At 33.5% G+C, this 21488-nt stretch overlaps 1 protein-coding gene across 4 annotated transcripts in view; it reads left to right on the top strand.

Moving 5' to 3' along the window:
- Mhcl (Myosin heavy chain-like) overlaps positions 1-21488 on the top strand; it is a 363403-nt gene that overhangs the window by 297537 nt on the left and 44378 nt on the right. For all 4 annotated transcript variants that reach the window (XM_089086598.1, XM_089086597.1, XM_089086596.1 and 1 more), the window contains 4 exons: positions 1245-1364; positions 6787-7038; positions 10198-10352; positions 15149-15272. In XM_089086598.1, coding sequence (XP_088942724.1) covers positions 1245-1364; positions 6787-7038; positions 10198-10352; positions 15149-15272 — 651 coding nt within the window. The remainder of the gene's footprint in view (positions 1-1244; positions 1365-6786; positions 7039-10197; positions 10353-15148; positions 15273-21488) is intronic.

Below are 21488 nucleotides of genomic sequence, written 5' to 3'. Positions count from 1 at the left end.
CTTTAAGTCAGTCTATGCGTGCAAGAGTGTCCAAAGATATTCGCTCAAAATCTGTTGCTCCTGCTCATGAAAATGAAAGTGTTGTCATCAATGCTGGGATGAGTTTTTTGATGGGCTCTCGTAAGCGTCCTGTGGGTGTCAAACATCATTTCAGCACCGCTCCTGCCCACAAGCTTGACAAAACAGTAAGTGCAAAACTAACCAAGTCTGTTAAAGAATTCCTTTCTCGGACCGATCATGTGATGGAAGAATGGAAACAGGTAGGAAGCTATAAACCAAGGAGTAAAAGTGTAACAGCTTTTGGTGAGACTTTTTATGACCCTGAGGATGATGAAAGTGAAGAGCGGGCAAAGAGTGAACGGCGATTTAGTTGGAAAGCTTGGAAAAAACAGAAAAGTGGTAGCTCAGAAGAATTTAAATCTGCAGCAGAGGATGGAGGAAGTGAAGTTTTGTCAGAAGATGAGGTTTGTAGTTATTTGAGTACTTGCTTTAAACTAGTATATATATATATATATATATATATATATATATATATATATATATATATATATACATTTCACCGATGTCTAAAATGATAAGATATAGTCAGAGATGAGATGGGGAACCTGTATCTTAGATATAGTATATTTTTGCCAATATCCTTGTTTCGATGCCAAGAAACATGCTTAACTGTACTGGAGAAATTCTAGTAAAATGCTACGAATCGAAATTGAATGGGTTTATTCATTTATTCAGGAGAGGTTTGCGCTGTGAAGTTTTTAAACAAGGATAACGCTAAAACTTTTAGACCAATTGCAAAAATCGGGAAAAAAAAAAGAAAAAAAAAGTGTGCTAAAACTATGAAGCATCGTGTCAAAACATTTTAAGATACAACCCTAATGTTATATGATAACGACAAATCCCTTTGTATGTAGACGAAATATTTAGCTGACTTTGAAAATACATTCGATTACCTCTCATGAAATTCTGTAAGATGGATTATTCTGGCAAGTATCTCGAGCTTTTCTTGAGTTGATCATTAGCGAAACATATCCGTCCATCTTCTTATTATAATATCGATAAGAATTAGCCTAATTTGTACTTTCAATTGCAGCTAGTTTCCGTTCCTCTTCTTGGTTGTGAGGCCAGCTAACTGTTGTATGTGTTTCAGTTTGTACGGGTAAAGCTGAAACATGTTCATGATTTTTTTTGCTGCCTGTGAAAAAATAAAACTTAATTTGATAACCTTTGAATTGTAATTTTAGGTGAGCGAACTTACCAATGATCTTGCTGAAGAACATTCAACGGCTGTTTTAGCTACTGAACGTTTGGAAGCTGAGACGACGGAAAGACTCAAACTTGAAAAAGATGTAAAAGAACTACAGGTATGATCCACATGTCACCCTAACTAATAGATTTTTTTTTTTCATCCAAACAGCAATACATTTTTTGCATCTTAATTAAATAATAATCGAAAAAAATCCTACTCCCCCTACATGTTTCGTGAATCGGTGCCCCCACTCAGAACACTTTGCTGTGTAAATACCTGTCCTGGTGAGTCTTTGGGTCTCTAGTCTATTTATTGTAATTCTACTTTTGTTAGGACTACTAATGACTCATTACAGCTCCAAGCCGCGTGAGACCAACAGGTACAAAAAGTAGAACCGAACGGTATTTATGTAGAGCTACTTGTTTGATTTCCATCTTTCGCTTAAGCAAGTAAATTATCCTTAAATAAAGACTATGGAAAATATATTGTATATTTTGTAAAATATCTTGTATATATGAAGACTGCGGTTCAGACACACATTGGAAGTCGATAAAAGTAAAGAAAACCTGCCGTTTATTCGAAATATTTTTCTTTGTGGCCGAGTTGAAGCTTTTTATTGCAAAATTACGAAATAAAATATAAAGGACCTATAATAGATCCAATCAGTATAGAGAGGTGGGGGGGGAAGTTTTTTTCAATAAATTTTCAAATTGTTTTAATTTGCTTGCAAATGCAATCAGTTTCTACATCATCAATATCGTAAATCACATATTAAATCCAGAATATTACTAATAGAGTTTTCTATTTCCCTCGGGAGATGTAATTTAGGTAACTGCGGGATATTTCTAGGAAAATGACCAGGTTCCCGGGGATGCATTGAAGTTCTGAAAATAATGTAGGCTTAATTTTGTTCTTTTTTAACGTTTGGAGTTGTTTCAGGTGTCGTAGATAGCAAAAATTCTAAATTTCTCGGATTCTTCTTCGGATCCCTTCTCATTCTTTTGGGCCACCCCAAAAAAAAAAAAAAAAAAAAAAAATGTACGTGTCTGTTTTTTTTCTGGAGCCTGATACATATTTAAGGATTAACAATATAACGATACAAATTTATTTTCAGATAACAAGAGTCAGGAGTGAAAATATCGCAAAATGCCACTGCAAATGTAGGAGGGGGAGGGGTCCATGGGTACAAGTACAAACAGAGCTTCAAACATCTAAAAGTTATCAAGTTTTAAGTAAAAGTTGTGTATTTTTAGTAGGGATGATAAAGGGTTGAAATATGGAGAATTCGATGCATTTCAAAGATTGACATTATTCCAATATAAAATTATTGGACCAAAGCTTATGTCATTAATGGATGAAAAGAATCCGGAACGGAAATATTGCCTTTAGACACCACTTGTGCTTGTCGGGACAGGTGATCTGAAAAGAACTCGATCCCTGCAAACATTAAATTTTTGGATCTGAATATATTGAAATGAAAACATTAAATTATATTTCAATAATTTTAATAGTTTCTGTCATCGGACATTGTGACATTGCTCATTTTATGTCTTCGGACAGCAATTTTCTTCTTGTCATTATAAGAAGCGTCACTGGTATTTTCTGCCATAGCACAACTATTATCTGCCAGTGAAAATAAAGTGCTATGGTCGTTCTTGGCGTCGGATAAAATGGCTTGGTCTTGTGCATCATTAAACGCTGTTGGTTGTTTATGTGCATGATGGTTTTATCTGTTGAGGTCGATTTTCCGTTGGTACGATAATCTATTGGCGCAGTTTTACGCGGCTGCAACTTTATATGAATATAATTTTGTATTGAGGCAATTTCTTTGAAACCATCGACCTTGCTGAGGAAAATATGCAGTGAGACGAATAATTTTTGGGTTTAACTCTTTAAGGGGGGATAACTCGTTTTAACTCTTTAAGGGTAATGGTGCACAAATCAGAGAAATCTTATCTGGTGACAAAAAAACAAAACAATGACAGTTCTTTAAAAGACTGAATAAAAGATGATACTTTTTTCCGATCATGGTTGCAGCGTTAGCTGCCACCTAGTAAATATTGAGCTACGGTAAATTGTAACCTAAAGTTCAAAACCTGATTTTTGAAGAAAAAAAAACTGATTCGTGAGAAAAAATCTTTCGTTTAAAGAATGTTCAGGAATGACAACTATTATATTAGCTTAACTTAATAGTAAAATTAGTTACTGATAAAAATTTTCGGGGAATGTGAAAGTACTCGAATTCCCTAAAAAATGGTGACTGATCCAGACGCCAAATGTATCGTCGGAATAACCATTGCCTAAAACCCTAAACTGGAGACTTGCAGTCCTCGACCTCGAACAACAAGGAAAATCGCTTCTGTATGAATTGCACTGGCATGTATCTCTTTTTCGATTTTGTTTTCAGGAGTGATCGTGTCAAACTAGTCGTAGAATATTGGGAGAAGACACAGTTGAACAGAAATGACAAAAATCTAGTTCCGTTCTAATTAACAAAAGAGATTGCGCCACGGATATGAAAACTAAAATATGAAAACTAAAAAATAGTGCTTCTAAAGAAAAAACTGCGTAATGAAAAAAGTTTATTTTTTTATTTTCTTTTTCATGAAAACAACCAAATTTTTATCTGCAGCGTCTGAAAGATACTGGTGATGATACACCCCTCGGAATCCATATCTTAGTGACAAAATTTTATGTTTTTCATGGGAAAATTAAAGGAGGTAAAAAACTACCCTCTCAAGATCCCCCCCTCCCCATGCATTTTGAAAAATATCTCCTCTAGTATTTTCATATTGAAAAATAACTGTTTTTGGTATATTTTCGTTGAACAAAATAGCAAAATTTCCCCCTCTCCCTAGATATTAGAAAATACATGTTGCCCCCCCCCTTCCAGATTTCAGTAAATTGACATCACTGGATGCCATTTCGGTACTTGTTCGCTTTTTGGGAGATGAAGCTAAGGCGTATGCCGAGATCACTGCGTTACCTGCAAAAAGCTCCTTTTCATAAGATTCTTGAAAACTAGGAGAGGGCTCTCATGTTCGTATTACTTAAGTTTTACTTAAAATTATAAACTAAAAGAGCATAATAACGACACAAACTTACACTCATACTCATGGGATCATTATACTAATTCTATTATCGATATTGTTAATTTATACTATGTCATGCAAGTTCTCTTCCATGCAAAATCTCTTCAGAACTAATCATGCAGGATGCAATCAAGACAGTACGGTTCTCCAAAATTAGCTCTCCCTTAATTTTTTGAGAAAATTAATTTCTTGATCAAAACTTTTAAAGAACATATAACCTTCTGGGCTAAAATGGTTAAATAAGACACTAAAAATAACAAGCCAATCAAACTTAACGAAGTACAAACAAAACTTCACCCGTAAAAATAATGTTTTCAGTTTGATTACCAAGAAAAAGTACAACATAAATTGAATGTATTTTATCAAAAACGTATGTTGACATTTTTAGTTTCATATCCTAAATTCGAAGAGGAACTTTCTCTTGTCTTGTTGTCCAAATTTAAAATAGAACTAAAAAAAATAATTTTTACACAACGAAGTTTTTCATACGAAAAACTTCATACGAAAAACTTCATACGAAAAACTTAATACGAAAAACTTCATTCGAAATGTTCATGCTTAAAATGAACAAAATTCTTTATATACAGCTCATGTCTACAAAGATAGCTCAAATAAACTAAACCGTGGTATTTTACATTATTTTTTTTTATTCTAAAAACTAGAGCTTTATTGAAAACCGAGCTTATATTAGTTTCTTATAGTATTGTAGTTGTATACTAAAAGTTATCGATTTTATGTTCGGAAATATTATTGAGAATCTTAAAAATTTGTATTTTATTATTTGCAGTTTGTTTATGAACCTTTCTCGTCCTGAAAGAACACCGTGTATTTTTTGGGTCGATTTTGTGTTTTCATTAAAGAGCTATATTTTGAAAATCTGTAAAGATAGGGAAATCTTACGAATCTGTTTATTTCAGCTAGTATTGTAGATATGTGTTGCATAATCTGCGAAGCTATAATTATTGATCGTTTTACAACTTCGCTCTTTACTCTCCTGACAAAAACTAAAAACAAAAAAACAAAAAAAAACAATGAGTATTTTGCAATTCTAAGTTTTGAAAATGACTTTAAAAAACAACAAATATTTGTGCCCCCAGCTGTCTGATCACCTCAATTAACTCCGATCTATAATACCTAAGAATCTTTTAATCTGCTTATCGGCAAGAGCTCTATGTTCAAACAACATCAAGTCTACCTTGTCAAAATTTCCGAAAGTATAGGTCTTGGATGAAATCTTAGTAAAACCTAAAATTACTTTACCAAATTAAAAAAACTATTCAGAATTCCTCCCGTGGATCCCTAGACTTTTTCGGGGGCCCTGAGTTCCCCAAAAAGAGTCGAAATATCCTTGTTGTCCTTTCCCTGGGGATCTGTTCGAAACACAAAATTGCTGGCTTTCCGTTGAATTTTGGATTTATTTCACAGAATAGTAATCTTTCATAAAAAAAGCTAACTCTAGTCATTTTTTTAGTAAAGAATATGCATGATTAAGAGAAAAAAGGTGTTTTGCCTTACGACACAACAGGCACACAAATTTCCCTGATTCGAGCAAAAATGCGAGATTCGTCTTTTGGTGATTAATATTTAGCAACGAAAACCCACTTGTTAAGTTGGTTCTTTTGTTTTTTTTTTATTGTTTTTGTTTTTAGACTTGACGTAGCTTGGAAAATTGTATATAGCGAATTCCTTTATTTCATTTGTCCTGAATTGCCCTGTTCCAGCTCAATCTTAGCACCAAAATAGTAGCAAATGCTTTACTGTTCATTGTGGAAACTCTCGCACATTTCACCAAAATTCCTGAATGGCTCCTAAGATTTTCGCCCCATACATGCTGCCCTTTTTGTTCTGTCTCCTTGCTTTTACAGCTTGTGACAAGTCTTAGGCAAAATGAATGTAAGCTTTCGTGCTTTAGGCTAGTGCTGATATCGCATCTGTATACCACTAACTGTTGCACGCGGAGTCTTCGCATGACGAACGAAATGTCGTTTTATTGAAAAGTGGAATACTCCATGAAAGTAGAGCTGGCGACTGAACTCCATATAAAATTTAAACTTTGGGTTAAGAAATAATTCAACACCTTAGCATGATTTTATTGTGTATAGTGGTTCTTATTCTTTGTTTTATTTCTTTTTGTATTCTGCAGTGAGAACTGACACAGAGCTCTATAATGAGCTAGAGAGGATGCCGTAATTCCTAAATTCAGAGATGAAAAAATTAAAAAGTGAATATATACCCTTCTTACGCCCATAGTTTTCTGCTTTACATTCCTAGTAAAACGTTTATTAATATTCTATAGGCATTGTTTATTATTTTATTTTTCTTTCATGTTTATATAAAGTGGGCAGTATTTTAAACTGGTGAATATGCTCTGATATTATTTGTTAATATCTTCCTTTATTTATTATTTTATATTATGTTCTTACTAATTGTATCAATATTTTCTAGGAAAAGTTGAACTCGATAACCAGTGATCACGACCGTCTTGAACTTGAAGTGTTATGCTCAAGGTCAACCAGCCAGTATCTGGCAGGTAGTGTAACCTCTGAAGATTTCGATGCTGAGGCAGATGCTGCCATCTATAAGCAAAAATATGAAAGATGCTGTCGTGATTTAGAATTTATGAAAGAAAAACTTCGAGCTCAACACGAAGATGACCTTGATCAAATGGTTTCTATTAAGAAGCAACTTGAAAAGAAGGTAACATATGAAGCTAAGAGAGGAAAGGAAATAAAAAATGAAAAATAAAATAAAAAAAGGGGTGAGAAAACGATGATTTTGTCAGCCAGTGGCAAAACATGAAGACGAAGAACCAGCAAATATTTCGACAAGGACCTCCGCCGAGTCGTCCTCAGTGCTAAACAAAAAAGAAAAAGAAAAAAACAAAGAAAAATCTAACCTTATGGAGTTTAATAGACAAGATGCGAACGGACACAGTGTCCGTCCATCTTGATTTTATTTTTCATTTTTTATTTCCTTCCGTCTCTTAGCTTCATATGTCATGTATAGCCAGTGTGGTCTTAGAATGTATAAAAGGAGGTAGTAATCATTAAATGGAGTTTATGTCTAACTTCAAAATAGAAACACTTTCATTATAAGCACGTTTGAAACACCGTTCAAAGAGTATAGGTAACACAATAATGGAAACTGGTACTAGTAGCGATGAAAAAAAAAAAAAAACACCGATAGCGTCTAGAGTTTGGCGTTTCTTTGCATTTGTTGGTGTAATAATACTGCAAAATTAGTGCAATTAGTCTAAAAGGCAGAATCTGTATAGTGATAATAAATGTCTGGTTTCAGTTTGTGAAAGAAACACGATTACAAAGTTTAAAAAAGATGCCAAGAAACGCCAAATGCTAGATGGCGTTGGTGTTTTTTTTTTTACATACGTTTGGGCAACACCTTTTTTTTTTTTTTTATTTACCCACACGATTTGGCAACACCTTCTTTGTGGGCTGCTTCCGTTTCATCCTAAGAAATTTGTTTCGTTTAAATGAATTTACAATATCATAGTCTTGTAACTGAGAAACTTCACAATGACTAAAAGGAAATAACTAACTTCATAATAACTAAGAGAATGGAATAATAGGTCTGTAATGGAACATCTAAATGCCTTATGGATCTGTTAAAATATGTCTTGAATTGATTCTTAATTTTATCTTGTAGCCAATCACTAGATTGGACTTTGCGCCTTTTTTTAGACATTTATAATTGCTTTGATTTGTAGTCTCTCTGTGGAATGTTTTCCTTGTCTGATCGAGCATGGGCGCCCATAAGGGGGGGGGGGGGCAATTTTATTTAATTTTGATAATTTTCATTTTCTTTTAGTTTGGCTGCATTTAACTTCTAAATGTAAATATAAGTGATGCCTATCCTTTCATTGATATTGATTGCTCAAGTTGATAAAATAGCCTCAGGTTTTTACCACACAATTCAAATTGTGGGAAAATGTTAGCGTTAAATCTTAGGAATTTTAAGTATGCTATATCTTTGTTTAAATTTCAACGAGTAAAGATGCTTTACTGAAGCAATTAGTCGGACTAAGATTTTTAAAATTAAGTACTCGCATGGTACGAAAAAAGATGCTCTTAGTGAATTTTAATTGGTTTTTGTCTGTTCATTTAGTTTTTATTTAACATAATTTGCGTTATTAATATGCTTAAGATTGTTTCCATCAATTAAGGAACACTAATACCATAATATACACAATTTAGGAATTAGGGTTCATATGTAAAGTTTTAGTGTGATTGATTTTTCTTACCATGCTAATTTTACTCATTAAGTTCGACTTTATTTTATTATTGAATTTAAATATTTATGGTCAAGGTCAAGTCACTAGAACCCAGTTGTTTCAGAAAACTTTTATAATTTTGTTGAAGAAGAAAAGTTCTCGGTCTCTTCCTTTCCCTCTCTCCCTCTAACTCAGCCTCTCTTTCCCTCTCCCCTTTCTCCTCTCCTCTCACTCTCTTTCTCTTCTCTCACTCTCTCCTTCTCTCTCTCCAATAGAGCAGATTGCACTGACTTTGAACTGAGCACCAAAGATTCTCTAAAGCTCTTAGGTGTTTGGTTAGACAATGAGGCGGTTTTAGGGAGGGGCAGAGGGAGTGCTTGCCCCGGGCACAGAAATTTTAGGGGGTGGAAAACTTAAGATAAATAATCTAACGTCTGTAATCATTTTGTAATTTTTGAAATTTTATTTTTATTGAAATAAAGCGGAGGGCGCAGGTAATAAATGAAAATAATTAATTAATAACTGCCACTGCAGTGAGCTTAATTTCACTTCACTGGTATCTAAATGGTTAAATCTCCCACCTTTCTTCGAAAATGCTTTTCTCAACTACATTTGTCCCATTTGATGCCTGTGTCTCACCAACGATCAATCATTATATTTGAAAATATTCAAAAATGGCTCTAAAAATATTCTTGGCTCTTCCTTTAGTTCTTATGAAAATGTTCTAAATCGGCTTTATCTAACTCCTTTCGAAATAAGACGACATAATAACTTATTATGGTATATTATTATGACGACATAATTAATAACTTATTATGACGACATAACTTATTATGGAATTTGGACTGAAACACCCGCAGTCCGACTTTTATTCGAAGTCTCCATGAGCCTTCAGGTAAATATAGAGGAAGGTTAGGGGGAGGTGTAGAAATTAATTTCTGATCTCTCTTCATTCAAAGGAATATTTTTGGAATATTATTCTTATTGACAAGCTCATGTTAGTTTTAAGCTATTGTAGTGAAGAAACATAGATAATTTTGGAGATCACACTGCCTTTCCATGACGATAAAATAAAAGTTCAAAATAGGAATAAAATCCTTTTTAATAGACAGTGTATAGAAAATTCACAAAAAATAACAGATATTTCGGTCGCATATACAGTGACCGTCATCAGTAGTAAAACTGGACCGAAATATCTGGTATTTTTTGTGAATTTTCTATACACTGTCTATTAAAAAGGATTTTATCCCTATTTTGAACTTTTATTTTATAGTGAAGAAACATGTTCTATTCTTGAAATGGCAGAGTAATTATGACCTAACACGGGTATAAAGACAATACTCTGCCTAATCATGAGATACTACTCACTATATATTACTGATTGTAAATTCTATGAAAAATTACCAGCTTTTGATAGGGAGTTAATGTGTCTAAATCTTACTTTACATAACACATTAAATATCTGCCGGCGAGTGTTGGAGGTGTTAAAAGGGAAGGGCTCTAGTTCATAGTAAAGTGGAAATAAGACATGTTCTTGAGAACTATGGCCGTAGTTGAAAACGTTTATACTGATCAGTTTTTAGAACAATCGCTTATTATCCTTTTCATAATTAGAAATATTTTTTAAGCTGAACGACGCTTATGAAGAAGTTGAAGAACAGCGTCAGGTGGCAGCACAGTGGAAGCGGAAAGCGCAACGCCTTGTACAGGAAGGGAACGACACCAAATTATTACTTGAAGAGCAAGTAAATCGTAATGCCATCCTAGAAAAGAAGCAGAGAAAGTAAGTTTTGTTTCATCAAAAGTATCTTCCGCTTTTTTGGTCAAAATTTTTATTATTTTAGGTTTTGAGTATAAATTTATTTAATTGTGGCTGCTCTTAAATAGAAAAGCTGTGAAATACCCTACTAGATTTCGAAAAATACCTTTTTTGTATCTTCACTTAAAAAGTTAAAAATAAAAAATATTAAGGATTCACCAGTGTTTATGTGCCTGATAATCCTGCAGCACATTCTAGAATGATCATGGCTTCTAAAAAGATTTACTGTTGAAAGACAGAAAGTTTCTTCTTTTTTTCCATTAATGTTAATATGTATGGAATATTTTGAAACTGTTTATGTTAGAGTTGGCCAAGTATTTTCACGTTAGCATCAAAAGTAAGGGAGGTGGTCATGTTTACTCCTATGTAATGCGAAGTAGATTGGAGAGTCCCATTACAGCTATACCAAAAATAAACAAAATGAAAAATAAAGAAAAACAGGTATAATATTTCAAATAAGTCAGTAGAAATAATAACTACAAGAGTAAGTAACAATATTGTGCAAGGATAAGAAGATCATTACCTTGCATAATATTTTAGCTGCCATACTATAATGGTAATGGGACTCTTTTTTGGAAACATAGGATGTGAGTTCAGTCCAGTCTACGGTAATGTTATAAATCAAATTGGAAAGATATATTCATAGATATGGCTTCTATGTATTATTTTTGTCAAAGAATGGATTTTATTTTTAACATTATGTTTTGTTAATTACAAAAGCAATTAAATGTAGCAATTTCCTTTAATGTGAGCGATCAAGCAGCTCTCTCTGCTGTTCCAGTGCCCTGCTAGCAGTGGAGAAATAAAGAATATAAAAAAGAGGACACATCAGTGCTACCCAGGCAAAAAGTGATTTTCCTTGTTGTTCAAGCCTGTAACTGTAAATATACTCGGCCATGGAGATTCCAATGGTCTAATTTTTGGTTCGATCCAATCAATCAATTTATTTAAAAGAAACACAGAAAAAAATACTAAGCTTTAGACCCCCCACAAAGGCTCTTTGGCCTGTGAGACCTGGAGACTAAACATAACATTAAATAATAGTTCTAAAATCAAACAGAAGGACAAGAAGAAGAAAAAAACAAGAAAAAAACAAAAAAAAAACTAATGAACACCAAAAACTACCATGCCAATCAAAATAAATGAAATAAACAAATTGAAAAGGACAGATAGAGGGAAAAAAAGGGAGGAGAGAACTAACTGTCTAGGCATAAGAGGTGGTTAGTTAGCTGTTTTTTAGATTGTCCATAGGAATGACATAGCCGAATTTTAATTGGTAGGGAATTCCAGAGGGAGGCACAGCATAAAACTGGATTGAAGTCTGATCTAATGGTTTTGGTTTTATGAATGAAAATATCCATATCATTTCTGAGAGGAAACGAAACACAAGATTCAATGCGTAATTCAGATTTTGAAAGATATAATTGTTTAAAGAAATTAGGGAGGAATCAATAAAAATACTTAAAACTGAAACAAGAGGAAAGAAAGATCTAAGTGGACTGACCGCTCAATCAATTCATGCTGAGTTTGTGAATCACCTCAGACACTAATTTAGTTGCTCTGTTACAAATTTTGAAAACGAAAAAAGTAAAAGAACAGAATGTAGATAGCCCTACTGTTAGACAGTAGCATATATAAGGTTGAATAAGAGAGTGAAAAGGATCTTTATTATTGAACCAAGGAAGCAATGATGAAGCTACTGAAGAACTCCTAGGTTCCAGGAGAGCTGAAGTTTCACAAGACCATAGTAATGTTTGAAAGAGAGATTTTTGTCAAATAGAGCACCCAGCATTCGAGCTTGTCCATCAGCTGGTCAAGCCATATCACCATGAGTTGTAAAAACGGTTTGAGCAAAAGGACAAGAAGTGACTGATCTGGAAAAAATAATTGGGATAGATGTGGGAAGATATATAACAAGGCAATTAACACCAAATCAAGCAAATGTACCTTACAGGACAGAATACACTTTCTTGATAAGCAAAGCATCATAAATTTCTGGAACACTAAGAGTACTATCATCTAATGATATGATTATTACAGGGTCTTGAGCTACGTCGCCAAGTCGGACATAATTGTGATCATAATTACAGCAGCAACTTCGTATAGTCTGCTCAAATAAAGCAATGAACGAATCATTGATGGATTTGAGTCGTAAAACAGATCCTAGGATAGACCCTTGAAGGACACCAAAGTCAACACGAAATTGATATTTAAGCCTAGGGTCAATACTCATGGACTTTCCAGATAAAAAAGTTTCGAAACAATGATAACTGATTCTTCGTATCCCTATGTGCTCCATTTTGGATAGTAGGATAGTTTCTTATATGCTGTCAAAGGCTTTTCAGACATCAAGGAAAATTGCAGCTGGAATTCTACCCTCATCAAGTGCCTTGTGAATAAACTTCAGCAAGGCCATACAAGCATGTTTTGTTGAGTGTTTAGGGCGAAAATCAAACTGATTGTAATGGAAAAATTGTTTTTTTATAAAAAACGACAAAAGTCTAGAGTGCATACATTTTTCAAAAATTTTACTAAAGGCTGATAAAAGAGAAATTGGTCGATAATTTGAAGGATCATCTCTAGAACCACCCTTGAGAACAACTAATCTGGCAGATTTTAGGGCACTAAGAAAAGTTCCATTCAAAAATGATAAGTTGACAAGAGTGGTGAGAGGAGATAGAATAGAGGATATAATAAACTTTAAAGCCTTGGCAGGAATTTGGTCAGGTCCACTAGAGGAAGATCCTGTTAGCTCAGAGACGACTTTTTGGACTTCAAACTCGGAAACTGGATTTCCGTTTCCGAAATCCATAGATTTCTAACAAAAAGGACTTAGGTATTTTTTAAAGTCACTGACAGAAAAAGTACTAACCAAAATATCTTCCGAAATTGATTTTCTTATTGATGCAAGGCAAAAGCAAAGTTTAAACGTTATGACCTAACTAATAGCTATGTCTACGCCCTAAAAAATTTATTTATTTGGCTAGCCATTTCTTATAAAATTGTGAGCAGAAACTGCGGCTATACGGTGCCAGGCTCGTCTCGTGTTCTTGTCGAAGTTTGAGGCTATCTGGAAATAACAGATATACTTGGCTTTATGAAGTAGGGAGTTTAATCAATCTCTATATTTTTTATCTTTTCAAGATAATAATGCGAGCTAGATGATTTGAATGCCTTCCACAAAAAAGTATTTCTTTTTGTACTCTTAAAAAGAGCCGCAGTCTTCCAAAGCGCATAATGAACTGAACACTTAGTGCTTTCAGCAGTTGAGATTGCACAGCGACTATCAACAAAGCCCTCTTCGATCAGGTCATAGAGTTCATTGTAAAGACAACCAACAAACCAACTTGAATTGGTAAGAAACTTACAGGAAGTATCAGACAACCGAAATTCAAATTTCTCAAGTTGGCACTGTTGGTAACGAACTGGTAGATTGAAAGAAGGTGAGGAAACTAAAGGTAGATCAGAGATTTAATGATGTATAATATATAGAGAATAATCAGAAATGTCAAGCATGATAACAAAGCTTAAATTTGGCATCAAAGTAGAAGAAATACTGTCGATTGATATGGTAGATGTGTCAGTAACTCTAGTAGGAATAGTGATGCAAGGAAACATATTAAAGGATAAAGCAGAAGATAAAAAGTCATAAGAAGTTGTAAGTGAAGTTTTTAACAGGTCAATATTGAAGTCTTCTAAAACGATAATTTCATAATTACTTCTGCATGTTTTAGACATAACCTTGTCAAAATTCAAAGGAAAGAAGGTATCGACCCACTTGATGGGCGGTATGTTTCTCCAAATGATATTTTCATTGTTGTCAATCAAACTTTCAATGGAAGCAGACTCAAAAACTCTATCCAAATGCTTACACAGATCACTACGCAAAGTATAATCCAGAAAATCAGCAATAAAAAATGCTAAGCAATTTTTTTTTTCTCCAATCTGTTTACAAACTCCAAGTTATACCCGGAAATATCTAAAAGCATATCATTGCCCTTGTGGAGAAATGTTTTAACAGTGTCCAATAATCTGAAGAGAAGAATTAGCTATGAGAGACTTCAAATTATTTAGAGAAGAACCGAGTCCTTGAATGTTTAAATGAAGAACTGAGAAATTAATACCAGAATTTGCATTCTTGGTCATCTGACCCCATTTTTTACGGGTTGCAGGCTGTTTTTCGAAATTTCTTCAAATATGTTTCCAAAATAACATTTTACTATTAACACTAATTTAGATAATAGTTACCATTCCTGAATCAATTTGAAATGGAAATTTTTTCTCACTTGCTATGCTTTTTAAAACACGTTTTTTAATTTTTGCTTACTATGTCCCGAGGTTCGTTCTTTACTAAGTTGTAGCTATCGCTGCAACCATGATTTAAGTTACCGCAGCACAGTCACTAAGAGAATCTCCTCCAGGTTTAGAGGGTGTGAGTTCAAAACACTACGGTAATGATTAGAAAGATTAGGCTTTTTTCAGCTACCGTAGCGCAGTGGAGCTTGAAACATAGAATCGGAGATCAAACTACCCTGTGGAAGCGATGATGTTCTGTAGGAAGTTTTATGACACTAGAATTTGTTTTCGTTTTTTTAAATATTGTCTTTTCACGAGACCCACTCTTTATCTTGTTTAGCGTTGATGACGCACTCGGAAATTGAATGCGTGGAACGTTTTATGTCTTATTATGAGCTTTTAGTTTCTTAGAGGAGAAATTTAATCTTTAAAAGATTATATACAATCATGTCTTTTTTTTGTAGGTTTGATAGTGATATGCAAAATTATCAAGAGGAAATCAAACAAGAAAAATCTTTGAAAGAAAAAATGCAGAAAGAGCGCGACTTCGCCATTTTAGAAAAAGAACAGATTGAACAGGATTTGCAGGTGATTTCACTTTATTATTTTATCAAAGTTATGATTTTAATTCTTCAGTTGCTTAGGGTGTATCAAACTTCATCAGGCGTACTTGCCTCCCCCCCCCCTCTCCCAAAAAAATAGAGCCAAATTAAAAAAAAAAGACTAAAATTACAAATTTCTAGTTGAATCTGAAAGAAGGTTAGTGTTTTCAAAATAGGAGTACATGGGTAATTTTTCTACAGAACGCTTGTTTTAATGCCCATGATTCACTTTCGGGATTTCGATTTGTAGAATTTCATCAGGAGGGTAGTTTGAAAAATTGAAACTTCGAAAGTAGTCTTTCAAGAACCCATACAATATAACATGCACGCTTTTCCTGTAAAAAACAAAAACAAAAAAAAAACGATTTAAGCTTAAAACGAGTAAGTTACATGGAAAAGAACGTGTTATGGGGTGGCTCTTTTCACCCTAAGCCCCACACTAGCAACGTCCAGGTGAAAATATCTATTTTTTGAAACTTGACAAAAACATTAGTGGTTACCAATGATCCGCTGTGTTATAGTAAGCTCTCTGTAAAATACAAGGACTTACTTGCACGTAAAGAATGGGGTGGGTTGTTGAGTAGGGTAACGGTCCCAGTCTCGTTCAAAGCAATTCTCTTTTTTTTAAGTTTTAATGTCGCTCCTTACTCTTGCGGGAGGTTTTTTTCTAATTAGATAGCTTAATTATTTCTGTTTTTCAGTATTTTTTTTTTATTTTCAATCTTCGCATTTTTATCGTACAGCCTTTGCAACTTTGAACAGTAGACTAAATAAATAAGTAAAAGAAAGAAAAAAAAATAGTGGAGACCATTTTCTTTTTCCAGTCAGCAAGAATGATGATATAATGCTTTAAGTAAAGGGGCGGATCATAAATGAGGGTTTACGGGAGAACACTTTCTGTTCGGCTACCATCTGATGGTCAGTATTTAGTTAATTTAAGGTATTACTTCTTTTTCTAATAAGAAAGGATTTATTAATCAACAATAAACAACAAAACCTGAAGCAAAGCTTGTTTACCATATGTAAACATATATAAACATATATATATATATGTTTATATATATATATATATATATATATATATATATATATATATATATATATATATATATATATATATATATATATATATATATATATATATATATATATATATATATATATATATATATATATATATATATATATATATATATATTTATATATATATATATATATATATATATATATATATATATATATATATATATATATATATATATATATATAAAAAAAAAAAAAAAAAAAAAAAAAAAAAAAAAAAAAAAAAAAAAAAGAGAGAGAGAGAGAGAGAGAGAGAGAGAGAGATAATATATATATATATATATATATATATATATATATATATATATATATATATATATATATATATATATATATATATATATATATATATATATATATATATATATATATATATATAGTAAGGAGAAGAAAGCCCCTAGATTGCCGAGTTGTCAACGTCGCTGTGACGATACTTGTGATCAATAGCAAAAAAAGCCTCTAATGTCTCATCTTGTTGTTTTTTAATGTATATTTTATGAGCCATAGGATTAATTCTATGAGTCATAAAATTTGTTCGCCATTTGAAGACCGATGTAAGAAAATATCCAACTTTCTGCTTAACTATTTATTATATACGGTTGGGTAGATCGATAGGTCCTGTATTTAGTGTTGATTTAGATTTCCGCTTTTTGACTTTTTTTCGTTAGACATGTTGGTTATTGTACTGCATAATCGTTGACTATTTGTGTTTTTTTTCTCTCTTTTTGTTTGTACTCCTCAAGTGTGTTTTTGTCATGTATCGAAAGAGGGCATAAATAAATTGTTATTATTATTATTATATATATACATATATATATATATATATATATATATATATATATATATATATACATTCATATATATGTATATATATATATATATATATATATATATATATATATATATATATATATATATATATATATATATATATATATATTTGGACAAGTGCCTGGTAAGCTATGGTTGGTTTGTCAGCAAGGGAAGTTTCTACGGTTAATGCTATTTTACCGAGCTTTGCAGATGATACCTAATATACGGTAGCTCCTAGAACAGAAAAAGAGCTGCTAAACCTTTCGAAAAGTGGTTTGGTATACATTGAAAAATGGATGAGACTTAATAAGCTGAAGTTGAACCACAAAACACGCTTCTTGTTAATATATGGTAAAAGCCCTGATTATTATGCTTGGATTGAACAGATTCAGTTAAGCGTAAACGTCATAATACGTGCTAAATCAGCGAAGTTTCTTGGAGCTGAACTGGACGAGGGCCTCAGCTTTAAGAATCATGTCCATCACATTTCTGCCAAGAGCGCTTGTAGCATCGGAATGATAAAAAAAACTTTTCAACTTTAACCAAAGGATCACCCACTTCCCGCCACCCGATGTGCGCTTTGGTGTGCCGCGTATGCCTAACAGTTTCGCCACGTCTTTCACGCGCCATCTAGCGTGCACGATTTCTGAAAATCGTTGATCCCTCGTTTTTAGCATCCACATGATTAACTGGTCTTTTATATATATATATATATATATATATATATATATATATATATATATATATATATATATATATATATATATATATATATATATATATATATATATATATATATATATTATAATGCTCTATTTATGATTAAACACCAAAATATTTTTTGCCCAAGTGCTTTAGCGGTCTTTAATTACTGGTTTCAAGAGCATAATACAAGAAGTTCAAGTCAGTTTAGAGATCCTAGAGTAGTTACTACACAATCAAAGTTTTCTGTGCGTCAGGTTTGCCCTAGCGCCAGTAACAGTTTGTCACAGAATATTGCACAGGAATCAAACCCGAGTGAGTTCTAAAGTTTGGTGAAAGACCATTGTTTCAGGGTAAATGTAAACGATGGGTGATGAGTTCTCTGGTTTCTTCATTTATTAAATTATTCAAATTGATGGATCTTTGGTTTGAGGGAGTGACGATGGGAGGTACCGAATGGTTGTTTATTCCATTTTTTTTTTTTTTTCGTTTTTTTTTTTGATGGTTAAGCGGAAAGTCTGATATTTTCTTACAACGGTCTTCAAATCGAGCCGATAATTCTTCCACCTTCTCACATATATCGAAAACATGATATTTTTTACTAATGTATGAATTACGGAACCATAGAGGGATACCAATACAGAATTTAGCAAACCGGTAAAATTGAACCCTAATTTGTTTCTTTTCTGTTGGCGAAAAAAGATTCTAAATTGGGATTAGAAAAAACACGTGCGGTGCAAACATAGAGTGGTAGATCTTTCTTAATGTATACTTTTCAAATTGCCCTTTTACTTTTGCTAGCAAACCATATGTTTTGCAAAGTTTACCCAAAAGGAACACCTAAATACTTGAGTGAATCAGAATTAGGAAGAGTGATCGAGCCTACTTTGAGGGACCCTGATTGTGTCTTTTCTTTCGGGTTTACTATCAAAAACTCAGTTTTCGACGGTTCAATAGCGAGGCCAATACTAGACAAACTAGCCTGAAGAGCCTCAAAAGCTCTTTCCATTGATGACAGGTTCTCAGCGAGAACAAGTATGTCATCTGCATACGACATGTGACTACTATCAATAATATAGGGTGGGATATTTCTCGTCGCAGTTCTAAGTGCGTTCGCAGTTCTCGATGCAGTTCTATATGCAGGTGACATTATGAGAGCCCAAACTCATAATGTTGCAAAGCAAAATAATGTCCAAAGTTGCAAAGCAAAAGAAAAAGAAATGGAAACTTCAAAAAATTGCCCACGCCGTTTGAAAGCACATCGTTGCAAAATCAATGTGCTGGTAGGTCAGCGTGTAATTGACCCAGCTACAGTCAGCCAAAATTTTGCATTGTTACTGTAGAGTTGTTTAGTATCAGATAATCCTATTCCAAAGGAGAGACTCAACATCCCTGGACTGTGACATTAGTTCGAAATAATCTGTTTAAAGTATCATCATAAACAATTAAGATGATAAAAAGAAATATATTTTTAAGGTAATTTGTCATTTGATACTAGTCAGTGGTGAATCTGGAATTGTGGGAAAAAGAGGCGTTGGTAAGTGTAAGTGCAAATTTTATAAAATTAGGCTACGCCCGAGCCAGGGGTGATTGTGACTCTCGTGGCTCGTCACTTTTACTGCCATTTATGCCATTTATGCTTTTACCATCACGTAGCAGAACAAAAAAAAACTGCAAATGGTATATCGTTGTTGTTAAAATAAATTCAAGGGTGACTCTTTAGCAGGGGAAAGAACTCCGAGAATAGTTGGGGCTATGTGTACTTAAAGCAAGAGGTCAAGGAGCTGAAAGTCTGGTTAAATGAAACTGTTTTCATATCAAACAGTTCTCTTAATAAGAACAATGCAAAGGGGTTCAAACCAGTCTTTTGGTCTTATCCTTCCCATAAATGAAACTCTGAAGGGACTTACCACTACTAGTCGCGACACCTAGATATATGAGCAGACTAGAGTTCTCCTTGCATACCAAGATAATAGATACTGGAAACAGTTTTTTTCCACCCTTAGCTTCATCGATTAAATAGATAGTAATGCACAGTCCCATGCGGGAGGGTTGCATGTCTCTTGATGCTTAAGAGGCTAATCGATTCTGTCTTCATATCAAATAATTTGCTTAACCTCCGGTAATTTGAGAGGGTATAACGAATCTCCAAGGGTCAGTGAGCTGCACTAAAACTGGAGTTGGCATATTTTTTTTGTGCAATATAGTATATTCCTATTGTTTAGTCAGGTTAGGTTTTTAAAACTCAGATAGACGAATAATGGTCGTATGAGCCGCTAATTAACAACCTACGACTATCAAGTAGGCTGCTAGTGGCAGACATATGCACAAGGAATTTTTTTCAAGAGAGGGGCAATAATAATTTGAATCATAAGTGTCTAGAAATTCAAGAAAGTTTATTATTTTGAGGGGGCTGGGCCCAGAGCTCCACCCCATGCGTATGCCCAAACCATTGATTGTGAAAAAAAATGGTACCAAATTATTTTCATTCTTGTTACATGACACTGTCTTCTTGCGCTGTAAGCAAGGATTATAAAAAGATTGTTACATATAAAAAATCAATTGTTGAATGGGCTCCTAATAATCACCTTGTGTCCGTCCGCTGGGAAAGAAACAGGCAAATATGGCTCGTAAATTTTCATTTTTGTCCTAAATAGTGTTTACCTGTAACCGTTACTATAAAAACGTGTTCAGAAAAAGCAGACTTATGTAAACGTTGTATGTCGAATGAGCATCTAATCACAATCCGCCACCCCCCACCCCGCCCCCCTATGGCTAAATAGTAGGCTGCTAGTGCTGGTCAAGAGAAATGAAGAAGGAAAAGGGAGAAACCAGTTCTTCCAGGCTAATACAAGGCTAATAAAATACAATAATTTTGAAATGGGGAACTGTAAATTTCAAGGGAAGGGTTTTCGACTGGTCGCGATTTCGAATGAATTTCTCGTTTTTGACCTTACGCCATTTTCAAGGAATGCTTCTTCGAAAGTATTTTGAAATTTCCTTTTCTGACTGGGAAATATTATGCAAGGTCCAGATAATAGTTATCTTTTCCAAATAAGTATCAGTTACAATTTTTTCCTACTAGACAATCTTTTCAAGTGCACATTTACATTTAATTTTTACTTTGAGCCATACTTCACCTTTCACAGGGGTACATCTACCACTGCAAGCATTAAATCTTTTAATTCTATTTTAGCAAATCTTGGATTACATAACATGTACTGAAACAGAATTACGTAACGATTCAAATAAATGTAATAGGAAAAGTTTACCGTGACAACGCTACAGGACTAAGGTATAAATAAAATAACATGTAAAACAGTATATCGTACATCTTCCTATTCCTACATTCTATTCCATCATAGATATGCTACTCTCTGACTCCTCCCTCATTACTCCTATGCTTTAATCTTACATTTTCAACCAGTTCGTGGTAATAAACTGTAGGTAAGGAGCGACCCGGCTGAATAATAATCAAAACTCCAAAAAAAATAGAAGTTTGTTACCAATAGATATATCAAAAGAATGGGATTTTTATGCTGATTTCAAATATATAAGTTTCGTAAAGTTTAGTCTTACCCATCACAAGTTACTAGCATAAGAA

The sequence above is a fragment of the Artemia sp. Qi Xiang Cuo genome, chromosome 3, assembly GCF_049724085.1.
Source record: "Artemia sp. Qi Xiang Cuo chromosome 3, ASM4972408v1, whole genome shotgun sequence".
Classification (NCBI taxonomy): Eukaryota; Metazoa; Arthropoda; class Branchiopoda; order Anostraca; family Artemiidae; genus Artemia; species Artemia sp. Qi Xiang Cuo.
Note: the sequence above shows the minus strand (reverse complement) of the source record. Positions and strands in the feature narration are given on the sequence as shown.